The sequence below is a fragment of the Zea mays genome, chromosome 4, assembly GCF_902167145.1.
Source record: "Zea mays cultivar B73 chromosome 4, Zm-B73-REFERENCE-NAM-5.0, whole genome shotgun sequence".
Lineage (NCBI taxonomy): Eukaryota > Viridiplantae > Streptophyta > Magnoliopsida > Poales > Poaceae > Zea > Zea mays.
In genome coordinates this window covers 188,219,663-188,232,051 of record NC_050099.1, presented here as the reverse complement: position 1 = coordinate 188,232,051, position 12,389 = coordinate 188,219,663, and the positions used below count along the sequence as shown (strand labels likewise).

The window sequence follows — 12,389 nt, the reverse complement described above, 5'->3', positions numbered from 1 at the left end:
GTCAGCCGAAGATTAAAAGACGAGACGAATCTAGTCCAGTTGGTTAGGTCTATATTTCATACTCCTATATAAAAGTCAAATGCTTGATGTGACCCGAGCTAAACTTTAGCAGGAGCAACCAAACTCCCCCTTATGCTTGTTTTCATCGTTACGACGATCTTAAAATTCGTTGACCTGGAAATGCGTACTCTTATCCGGCAGCGCAACGAGACACTGACACGCCGGACCGACGCCGACAGTTGCCGGACGGACCTAACACTAACAGCAAGCCTTACCAGCCGCGGGATCGGACTAGGCTTGTTGGCCTCGCGTCGCGTCTCGGTCCCCTTGCCGCGGAGTCGCCACCATCGGCATCCAGCACCTTCCCCCAGCAGCAGAGCAGTCTCCGGCCGCAGCCATGGCGCCGCCCATCTCCACCTCCGACCCCGCGCTCCCCAACACTACCACAACCACCTCGTCGGCCCCCAAGTCGTCGTCTCGCCCCTTCCTCGCCCCGCTCGCAGCCTCCGCGCGCTCCCTCCTCGCCTCGGCGCGCCGCTCCCCGGTCACCACGCTCGCCGCCGCCTTCTTCCTCCTCGCGCTCGTCATGTACGGCGAGGACGCCCGCACCATCGCCGAGCTCTCCATCGACGACTACCTCTACCCGGACGCTGACCTCTACAACGTCTCCGGCCTGCCGCCCCTCGCGCTGCCCCCGCTCACCTGCGACCTCTCCCGCGGCCGATGGGTCTTCGACAACGTCTCCGTTCCGGCGTACCGGGAGAAAGACTGCACCTTCCTCACCAAGCAGGTCTCCTGCCTCGCCAACGGCCGCCCCGACGACATGTGGCAGTACTGGAGATGGCAGCCCAACGAGTGTTCCCTCCCCACGTACGTCCTCCTCCTCCAGATCTGCACCATTTACTGCTACCTCATCGCGAGCTCGCGTCTTCCATGCCCACTTGTGTGATTGCGTCTTTATTATATGGGTCTGGTCCCCCAATCGGTTGAGCAGGTTCGACGCTCGGAGATTCATGGAGGCGATGCGTGGGAAGCGCCTCATGTTCGTGGGGGACTCACTGAACCGCAACCAGTGGGAGTCGCTGGTGTGCCTGGTGCAGCCCATCCTGTCCAAGGGCAGGAAGAAGATCGTCAAGCGGGGCTCCCTCAACACCTTCTACGCCAAGGAGTATGTAACATCCGACCCACTTGTCTGAAGTGGTGCCATTGCAGCCCACTACACGGCCCAAATCGAGATGTACAAAAGGAGCAGTTAGGTCAGGACAGGGGAAGGGAGAAAAGAGAATATTCAGAACACCACCAGTCATCTTCCTCGTGAAGAAGCGGCAAGGCGAGTTTGTTGGAGTCTCACGCCCCGTTTCTCGTCGACGGCGGCCACGGGACGTGACAATTGGTATCAAAGCTTCGAGTCCTCGACAGTGCGGTGCGGTCGCGCTCTCTCGACAGCGATCCTGTCCGGCGGCCACGATTTTTTGCGGCGCTAGAGTTCCTTGTCTGACCGTTCGCGACGTCCTACAACACCTCATCGGCGTTCGTGGTGGACGGTGTGGCGATCAGTTTGGGAGGTCTTGGCGGCGGTGATTAGTGGCGAGTGACGGCGGAAGACTGGAAGCTCTTCACCTGTTCGACATAAGGCGTCCCCGGAGTGCAGGACATCGAGACGGCTACCATGGTCGCGCACCACCAGAAGACGGTGATTGGCGGCGGCGCGCTGGAGTTGCCACCGGACCTCGTGAACTTCCTTGGCGGCATTGACCCGTGCGACGGAAGACAGAACGGGCCGAGGGAGCTGTGGAACGACATCCATTGCTGCTTGGTGGAACCCGCGGCATGGGACGTGCTGGAGAACTTCGAGCAGAGGTGGAAGAAGCAGGACAAGGGCGACAACCTCCTAGTGGCGCTGAACAGGGCGTGGGCGGAGCTGCCGAAGAACAATGGTTGGGCGATTCCACGATCTGGAGAAGGAGGGCATTGGTGGGGACTTGATGGACAGGGTGACAGAGGTATGGCTTTTCCAGTGCTCGATGAAATGCCTCACGACGGCAGTGAGGCGGTGATTGTTCCATTCTCTGAAGGTTTTGATTATCCAATGTTCGATGAAATGTCTGCTGAGGAGGTGGTCTGGGATGCAGAAGTGCTACTTGGCTGTGATTCACTTGGTTTTTGGCAGCGGCTAGCTCATGGAGTGGGGAACCAGATGCCCAACGATTGCAAGCAGGATGTTGTGCCTGATGCCCCATGGATGTTTGTTGGAATGTCACAGCAAGCAAATACACACCCAGTGTTCAGTGAAATGGGTCCTAAAGTGGCATGGGATGAGGAGATGCAATCAGAAACTTATACGCATGAAGGTTTACTGAAGCAGCTTGCTCAAGGTGGAGAAGCCTTAGAAGTATCAGCTAATAAGGATGATGTTGGTGATGATGTGGTGGCTCTGAGAGGTGAAGAAGCCATAGAAGAATCGACCAAGAAGGATTCTGATGTTGAAGATGAGGCAACTGCAGTGGTTTTGAAGGATGGAAGCATGGAGCGGTTTCCTTCTGCATGTACTGGCCGTGTGCTTGAGGATAGTCTTGAGAAGCAGCAGAATGCTGAAGACCAAGTTGTTGCCGGTGAGGTGGTTGAAGGGGTTAGCAGTCAATTGCTGAAGTTGTATGAGCAAAACCGTATAACGCAGGCATCATCATCACAGGGAAGTGAAGCGGAAGGGAACTCTACTGGTGTGTGTAATCAATGTTCAACTGTAAATTCTGAAACGAACACTAAGGAATCATCTGTTTATGGTCATTTTCAGACATCCAGACCGCCAAATTTGCAGCAATCGTCTTCAACAGGAGAAAGTGTTGGGGGCAATGAAGCTCATGTTGGTGTGATGAATAAAATTGACAAGGATAAGAAGCAGAACTCGTCCAATGGTAGCATGCCTCCACCAGACATTGAAAATGTTGATGGATTAATGGAGAAGGGCCATTATGTCAAGCAGAATCTACCAACAACAGCTGAGGACATGGGAGGTCCGATGGAGAGTAAAGAACAATATCCTCGAGCACCTCATAAGCAAAATTATGTTTCTGAGGACAAGTCACAGCAGCTTGATGACACACGGAAACACCAAAAGGGATATGATCATCCTCAACTTGTAGGGAGCCCTGAGCAGAATAGATGTGATTCTACTGTCCTGGCGGTCTTCCTGAAAGTGGCAACTAATGGATCCACAAAACTGAGTCCTGAGTGCGATGGTCAACCTTACTGTACAAGGTGCGTGACCACTATGACAGGCAAAGTGCCAAGTCGATTTCTCTTGAGCCTCGGTCTGGATAACTTGGAGGAGATGCAGCAAGAAGCATGGGAGCCCATGTCTCACATGGATCTGCTTCTCGCAAAGGAGCTGCGTCCTATGGCAGACCCGTCTCTAGAACTTGCAGCTGCTATTGGTGCGAGGTCCGACGGGCCAACGAGCAAAATGACCGTCTCTACGATCTTCAAGTCGGCCAGCTGCACATCTAGTAGAACGGGAACCACACTCATGCTGACTGCACCCTTGCAGATGGTTAGCATTGACAAGTTCATGTTAGCCCTGTGTGCAATGAGTGTGACGAATGAGCTTGTCAGGTTGGCATTTTCACCATGTGTTGGAGTGAAGCCTACTGGGTTTATGTCTGAGGTTTCTAGGGAGTTGGGCATTGTCATCATTGGCAGTAGCGCTGCTTCTGTGAAGATCTTCAGGGATGAGAGACGACAATCGGACATATTCTGCTACATTATTTCAATGGCAGCAGCCGCTGATAAGATCTTGCCTGTTGTAGGAAGCAGAAATGGTGCATTGCTGCTTATGCAAGCAGAACTCCAAGTGCTTTCATCTCTTGGCGTGCTTCTTCTTTGGATGATTAGACCTTGGAATCCAGGCATTTTGGCTGCACTATGTGTCACTGTTGCTTGGGGACAAGCAACGTTTCGACGGGGCGGTAATGTAACATCCGACCCACTTGTCTGAAGTGGTGCCATTGCAGCCCACTACACGGCCCAAATCGAGATGTACAAAAGGAGCAGTTAGGTCAGGACAGGGGAAGGGAGAAAAGAGAATATTCAGAACACCACCAGTCATCTTCCTCGTGAAGAAGCGGCAAGGCGAGTTTGTTGGAGTCTCACGCCCCGTTTCTCGTCGACGGCGGCCACGGGACGTGACAGAGTACCGCGCCACGCTCGAGTTCTACTGGGCGCCCTTCCTCGTCGAGTCCAACTCTGACAACCCCAACTTCCACAGCATCAAGGAATGGATCATCAGTCCCGAGCGGATCGAGGCGCACACCAAGCACTGGAAGGACGTTGACTACCTTATATTCAACACCTACATCTGGTGGATGAACACTGCCGACATCAAAGTCAGGTCAACACCTACGTCTCATTGGGAATGCGTAACTTCTTTCTCTGTGGCTTTCTGCAATTAAGCAATGCGATCGTGTTCTGATTTCACTGGATCCATTTTTGCAGGAGATCGAACTCGAGGTACTGGTCTGAGAACGACGAGGTTCCCAGGATTGAGGCGTATGGCCGGGTGTTCAAGACATGGTCTGATTGGCTCAATGACAACATCGATCCTGCCCGCACGTCCGTCTTCTTCATGACGATTTCTCCTCCTCACCTCAGGTGACCGAAAGCTGCTGCATTTATATTTCCTTTCCCTCCCCTCTATATGGTACGAGCAATGGTGGTTCGTTGTGACTTTGATTGATTAGTTCCTTTATAGGAGTGGTTTGCAATGCAACCTTGAATGTGGACCGCTATCGGTTCAATTGGGCACCATACATAGGCTTGGTTGAAGGGGCTGTTAACCCCAAATTGCCTTCTAGAGAAGCAACCGTCCTCTTTTCTATTCAGCAGGACACAGTGTCATTGTCCACTCAACCAAACTATATGGTCAACCAGTCAATGAATAAAGCTCAGTTGTTAGGCTGGTTCATGGCCCACAAGGAAAATGATGGATTAGGGCCTGTTTGGATCCATCTGGCAAACAGTTTGTTGGCTAAATTTAGTACCTTAGGCTCCAAATAAGCTGGCTAATAAGTTGGCTAATTGTTAGCCGGAGAGCTGACAAACTGATTGCCTATTAGCCATTTGACTTTGCTAATAGGTGCTAATAGATCGTATAAAGAGAAAAAAGACACCTATTAGCCAAGACTCCAAACATACCCTGGCTAATTTTTGCTAGCTAATTATTAGCCACTGGCAAACAATTAGCCAGGAGGATCCAAAGAGGGCCTTAACTTATGGGTCTGATAGTTAAAATTCTAGCATGGATACAAAATCCAAATTTAACCCAATTTTCTGGACTTCATTCAGTATCCCACTAGTAGGTATTGGTTGGATATTTCTCAGAATTGTTGTATTTGCATTAAGCAATAAAAAAAGGGTGGGTTCTGTAGACTTGGTACCATGTTACGTAGATGATACTAATCTTTAGTTTAGAGTATTTGTAAATTAAAGATGAATAGATCAAATAAATTTTGAAATCTCTCGCTGCATCATGGTTATTAAAACGTCGCTTAAACGACGTTTAAGCGCCGTTTAAACGATAAAACACGATTTGAAACTAAAACGTCGAAACGTTCTAGCAAATTAGTGTAGAACGTCCGTTTTCGGCGTTTAATCGTCGTTGAAATGTCTGAAACGCGTTTAATGATGTTTTAGACGTTTAATCGACGTTCCAAGTTACTAGTGGGTCGGCCTTCCTGGGCTTTCGCTTCCAAAGCCGCCCAGCCCAGCCGTCAGCCAGTGTCCTCACTCACTCCTCAGCCGTCGTCGCCGCGTCCTCACTCGGTCACTCCTCAGCCATCAGCTAGCGCTGGAGGTCTCCCGGTCAGCCGTCCAGTTGCGCCTGCAACAGGTACGCCGCCGGACCCCTCCTCCCTCTTCCCTCTGCCAGTCTGCCCACAGGCGAGTGCGCCACCGACCGTCGTGCCACATCCCATAGGCCACTGTCCAGTCTCCAGTGCCCACTTGCTGTCGCTGCATCCGCCATCCAGTCCATCCACTTGCCCGACCAAGCTCCACTTGCTACATCCAGTTGCCCGGCCAGGCGGCCAAGCTCCAGACCTAACTTGTGTGGTTGAACTTGTGTTGTTGAACTTGACATGTTTCTTTTTATGCTAATGCTATTTGGTTTGTGAACTCAACTTATGTATGAACTTATTCTATATTTGAAATTCTATGTCAAGTCTGAAAAGACGTTTCAACGTTCGTTTAAACGTTTAAACGTTGAAAAGTTGGTTCATAACGTTTTAACGTTTTACCGCTTTAATAACCATGCGCTGCATTGTAGGCGATGTTTGGTTCACATGGTATATGGAAATTTTAAGGTAAGAAGCATCTGTAGACTAAAGTACACCAAAACTTGCACTTGGGAATGGTGGGGAGAGTTTTTTTTTATAATCTCACCAAACTTCTATGTGGTTCTGGTTCACAATTAGCAAGGCAAAAGGCACCATTTGGTGCAACAGCAAAAAGAATAATGTTTCACATGTGGTGTGGTGTGGGTTAGCTGAGATTTCTGTTCAGTTTTTTGTACTACAAGCAACCTGAAAACTGGGGAATTCGCTTCTGTATTTGCCCTGGTTCCTGACAGAGACTTGTGTGACTCTTCAGTACTGATGGTTTTTTTTATGGGGGGGGGGGGGGGGATGTTGAAATATCTATATATAGATAAACCTGTTAAAATTTAGTTTCAGTGTCAGGAAAATACGATATGTCCTCTTCACTGTACTATGCCAGAGCCCACAGGACCAGCAGCCTAGCATCAATGATACTCAGGATAACATATTGTATAGGCAGAAAGAAACTCTATCCAGCATCTGTGATTTCTTGCAAGTTTCCATTGAATGCTATATTATATAGAAAATAGCCTATTTGAAAATTGGAACCATCCATTCATGGCTATTATATAGAAAATAGTCTGTTCTTTATCCCTCAACTCAAGTCGTAGAATCATGGTCTAATTATTGTCCTTCGACTTCAATGCCGGAAATCTTAGGTGCTGGGCTGGTGCTAAGGCAAACATCAGCTCCTATGTATGTCGTTGCCATCGCCTGCTTAGGCTCCTGGTAGGTTTTTGTTTTCTTTCCAATGTGTGATGCTGTTAGCCTTGTACTAGGTGACCTAGGGGATTTTTCTGCCTCTCCTTTGGTTGCTTCTTCTCTACTTAATGAAATGACATGCAGTTCTCCTGCATTGTTTGAGAAAAAACATACACTAACAACCAATTAGATATGAATACACTACTGTATATGTGGCCTTCGGTGAGTTAAATGCCAAAACCTTTTCCTTTCTTGTTGATACTCAGTAATCAAGCCATTTTGTTGAATATTTAGCCTCTCTTAGTCAGAACCTTTAAATCTGTTCATTACATACATAAATCTCCCACCGTACTAATGCCTCATCATAGTCAACATTGTGTGCTTGGAGAAGTCGCGAACGACCCAGCATGCCTTGTGGCGTGCAAGAGAGCCATCAAAATGGAACTGATGCTTGAAGATCCACTTGGTGTCACGACGTTGGCACCAGCAGGACGTGGAACCAAATGCTAGGTGTCGTTGGCACGAAGAGCCTCGTACTCGTTGACCGTCGCAGAGCGCCAATTGAGTCAGCGAGGGCGTTACGATAGTTAGACCGAATGGTCGAGGCATTTGTTGAAGAGACGTGATGGAGTTGCGGCCAATTGCAAGGAGTTCACATGAGAACACATGATCATCGGGTGGGAGGACGGTGGTAGGGGCACCCAAGGCCGGTGGATCAGGCCGAGACAAAGGGGCCCAAGCGATGGCGCACCTTGCATGGGGTGTGCGGGAGGCTGTGGCGGAGCAAGGGGCACCGCCGACGCGAGAGGATGCACCCGTAGAATTGATGGTTGCTACGACTCATGAACAACCGGAGGTCATAGTCGATGGTTGCAGATGTGGTCGGAACGCCTAGCGAGTGCCAACAAAACATCCGAGCGTGGGCACAGGCTAAACCGACGCATCAACAACGTGGGTGGGGCGCACCGACACGACCACGACTTGGGTAGGCGGGGTTGGCATGGGCGCGACCTAGGCAGACATGGCCGACTCGAGCGCGGGTGGTGTTAGTGCTGGCACAGCCGGGGCAGACAGAGCCGACGCGGGCGTGTGAGGCGCCGATGTGGGCACAGATGGGGCAAGTGGTGCCTACGTAGATGGGCTCGGACCAGGCGGTGCTGCAGTTGCTTCTACTTCGATGACAGGCTTGCGGGAGGAGATCACCAGGTCGTCGAACGTCGGGGGAGGTGGGGGCTGCTCAAGGTCGGACGACGAGGCAACCATAGTAGACGTATCTTGGAGAAGAAAATCAAAATCCGGTGCTAGAGGCGAGGATAGGTGACGACTAACGGGAAGGAGGACTCGTCGAACACGACATGGTGGGAGATATAATCCACCGAGAGGTGAGATCAAGATACCGATAGCCCTTTTGAGACGAAGGGTATCCTAGGAAGACACATGCAGTCGAGTGCGGAGCAAGCTTGTGTTGTGTTGTGGCTATAAGGTTGGGATAGCAAAGACAACTTAAGACGCGCAAGTAGCTATAGTAAAGAGGGTGATGAAAGAGACATTGAAAAGGAATAGTGTTGCCAATCGCCAAACACAGGCATCTATTGAGAAGGTGGCGGTAGCTAGGGCTTCGACCCGATAAGAGGGCGACATATGAACAAAGGCGTCAAACTATATGGAACATGGATTGTCACGGGTAAACTAACGGACAAAGAAAAGGTTATGAACAATGGAAGGAACTACAAGGACATTGTTTAAGGAAAAGGAGTGTTGCCCTGAGGAGAGGACGGAACAACCACGAGAGGTGACAGGGATGGTAGTACCATTGCCTATTGTGATGAAGGAGTAAGAGGGTGGGAGGTGGGAGAGTATACCATCTGTCGGGGACATGTGGTTCGTCGCGCTAGAATCCATGACCCAGGGGGCCTGGGTTCTGAAGGGCAAGCTAGTTCAACGCAGCGACTAACCTGGCATGATCCCGTGATTGGGCCGGCGGGGATGCCTAGAGTGGTGCGAAGACGGTGTGCGCCTTGGGAGCTGAGCCGAGTAGTCCAGGGAGTTGTGGCCGCTAGCCACATGGACCTCCAGACCCACCCGGACTAGCGTCGTAGGGGGCTGGGTGAACAAAACGAGACCCACGGTCTCGTATGACGCGTCATATCGGACGCCTGGTCAGCGCCCTTGTTCTTGTTCCAGCGCTTGTCGTCATTGGCTCGTTTGGCTGTACTGCTATCGCCGCTACCCGTCGTGCTGCCTCAGCCGGAACTGCTCCTGCCACCCTGCGCGAGGGCTGTGGAGGCGGACTGGCACCTGCCCGAGGTGTATAATTGGCAGCAATGAGGGCAGTACCGGTAGCGACCTTGTCGTCGTTGCCGAGACATAGCTCCTTTATGAGTAGCATGTCACAGGCTTGAGTGAAGTCAGGGAACACTATGGCGTTGGCGATGTCATCGTCGGTGTTGGAGAAGCGATGGGTTGACGCCACACAGTAGGTTAAGAACGAGTTGGTCGTCCTTCATAGGGTGGTCGGTGTCGCAAAGGGCATCGGGGGAGACCATCATGCGCTGGAAGTAGTCGGCGATGGAGGAGTCACAATGCTACATGGAGTGGAATTCGGTGGCGAGGAAGATGGCGCACGACACCTGGTTGGCGCGGAAGAGGTGTTCGATGGTCGTCCACAGGTCGCGGGTGGTCTGATCATCATCCTTGGCGACTAGGTTAAGGATGTAGGCATTGACGGAGCCGAAGATCCAGTTGCAGACGCAGCAGTCCGCCTGATCCTAGGACGGATCATCAGGACGAGGGGATGGAGCCGTAGATGTGTGACCTAAGGCCAAACTTGCCGCACGTAGATTTAAGCAGGATGTGCACTTTGAGTAGTTGGAGTGCACGAAGTCTAGGGTGACCGGGACGTGCGACTTGATGTAGACGATGGTGTAGGGATGAATGATCATCGACTGTGTTGGGAAAGGGGGGTCATTGGTGTTCGTCTTCGTGGTGCCGGAGGTGGCAAAGATGGTAGAGGGGGTGGTCGACATGGTGCTGCAGGAGAGGTGGGGAAGGGCTAGCACAGTAGCACTGCAGGGGAAGGTGGTAGCTGACGCAGATTAGATTGGATCTAATCAGGGGAGAGAAGGCGAGGGGGAGGGGGACTTAGGTTTGGTTTGCGGAAGGGGTGGGAGCCAGGGAGAGGCTTGGACTCGTGATACCATGTAGAGAATTGGGGAACACTTCACACTCATGAATGGGGGATGGATTTCATTTATATAGCCGTATAAGCTTGTTGTACAAGGAAGTTACGGAAACAGATATAATCTAATGGATCTTATCCTTATCCTTTTCTAAGGCTGTCTGCAGTAGATCGTATAAAATAGGGATTTGCACTATAAATTACACTGTTTACAGAGTGAAGTTTAAACAGAGGATGAGATAGGGGATGAGATATGATAGTTGTTGGAGACATCCTAATAACAAAAACAAATCTAATCTAACAGGTCTTATCCTTGTTCTTTCACAATAGCCTATACATATTCCCTAATAATAAATAGCATAAATGTGCTCTGTTATCCATGGCAAATGAATTTAGTTTGGCAAGCGCTATGTGATACCATCAGATTTAGTCTTGTGCATCGTTAGGCACAACTAACTAATTAGTATAGTGTCTTTGGAGCAGATCAGCAGAGTAAATATAGCATCATGTTTGTCTTGAGTGCCACGTAGCCAGTGTTTTTGCAAAAGTGAGTGTCGGTGTCTATATAAATTATTGTTCCATAAAAAGCTTACCCCACTGCTTCCACATGGGCATGTCCTGGACAGCATAAGAGAAAGCAGGCACCATTTGCTGCATGTTGTACTTTGAATTTGTTTTCACACCTTATAGGACCATATATTTGCAAATTGCTTTTTCCTTTGGTGTTGTATTGCTTCAGGTGCTGGTTGACATTATTTTGTGATCGTTCTTAATTTTATTCCTTTTGAAAAAAAATCAAAAGGAATAAAATTAAGAACGATCGTGATTAGATGATGACAGCATAAAACCAACTTCATGTTTTCTGCTGCTTTTGGGCTGTGAATTAGCACCATATTTCACTCATTTATTTCTATCTATGTTCTAGACTGCTGGTCTTGCTAAAAATTGTTTTTTTTTGTGTGTGTGTGTGAAAACAGTCCACAGAATTGGGGAAACCCGGATGGGATCAAATGTGTAGGAGAGACTCTTCCGTATCAGAACTACAGCCAACCCCTGGATCTTTACCATGACATGCGGCTGTATGACTTAGTGGTCAAGGTGGCCAGCTCCATGGAGAAGGTCCCAGTGACAGTGATCGATATCACAAGGATGTCAGATTACCGGAAGGACGCCCACACGTCCCTGTACACCATCCGGCAAGGGAAGCTGCTGACGCCTAAGCAGAAGGCAGACCCGGAGAAGTTCGCGGACTGCATCCACTGGTGCCTACCTGGCGTGCCGGACGTGTGGAACCAAATACTCTACACGAGGATCCTTTCGAAATCATCATGGCATTCTAATTTTAGCCCCCCTCTGTTCCAGTCCCTGCCTCTTCCTCCCCAATGAGAATCAGAAGTGGGAGCTTGGTTTTTGTCGGAGAATGTATGATTTTTCATTCTTTTTTTTCTTCTTTTTTGGGTAGATTGACCAAAATGTTAGCGCAAAAAGGAAAATGGATATGCTGATTACTGATGGTATAGCATGTAAGAAGGTATAGCATGTAAGATGGTATAGCAGCCAACAAGGAGTTTGAAAAGATCGGAGTATTCTTGTTTCCTTGAAATGGTAAAGATTGATGTGATGCTACGTAACTTATAGGACTTCATTTATTCTTGGGTCTTACATGAAACTCTTGTTCATCCGTGGGTTAAAAGCCCAATTCAGGCTAGGAGTCAGGATTTTTGACCAAGAAATGGTCACCACCAGAAATCCAATAATGTGATCTATTGCAAGGAAACATATGTGGGGTGAGGTGTACGAGCATCTGGTCGATGATTAATGGTAACACAACCCCCATTTTTGTCGAAAATAGCATGAACGACCATTTTCAAAAATACCGAAGGCGTTACCTACGGATTTTTGACCAAGAAATGGTCTCCACCAGAAATCCAAGAATGTGATCTATGGCAAGGAAATATTTGTGGGGTGAGGTGTACGAGCCTCTGGTCGATGATCAATGGCCACACAACCCCTATTTTTGTCGATAATAGCATGAACGACCATTTTCAATAATATTGAAGGCTAACACCTACGAATTTTTTACCAAGAAATGTTCTTCACCAAAAATCCAACAATGTGATCTATGACAAGGAAACATATGT

General features: G+C 49.4%; 1 protein-coding gene across 3 annotated transcripts; it reads left to right on the top strand.

Moving 5' to 3' along the window:
* Nucleotides 1-218: 218 nt before the first annotated feature.
* Nucleotides 219-11,897, top strand: LOC103654263 (protein trichome birefringence-like 28). Of its 3 annotated transcripts, XM_035967466.1 has the most exons (5): nt 288-870; nt 995-1,177; nt 3,976-4,387; nt 4,492-4,647; nt 11,226-11,897. In XM_035967466.1, the coding sequence occupies exons 1-3, from the start codon at nt 398-400 to the stop codon at nt 3,992-3,994; spliced, it is 675 nt and encodes a 224-aa protein (XP_035823359.1). In that variant the 5' UTR covers nt 288-397; the 3' UTR covers nt 3,995-4,387; nt 4,492-4,647; nt 11,226-11,897. The 3 variants fall into 2 exon arrangements, with proteins under 3 accessions (XP_035823358.1, XP_023158155.1, XP_035823359.1); XM_035967465.1 differs by having other exon boundaries at nt 219-870; nt 995-4,387.
* Nucleotides 11,898-12,389: the final 492 nt, after the last annotated feature.

Bases quoted from the DNA above. Each gene is read 5' to 3' on its own strand.
- LOC103654263 (XM_035967465.1), top strand. From the start codon at position 1,670: ATGGTCGCGCACCACCAGAAGACGGTGATTGGCGGCGGCGCGCTGGAG.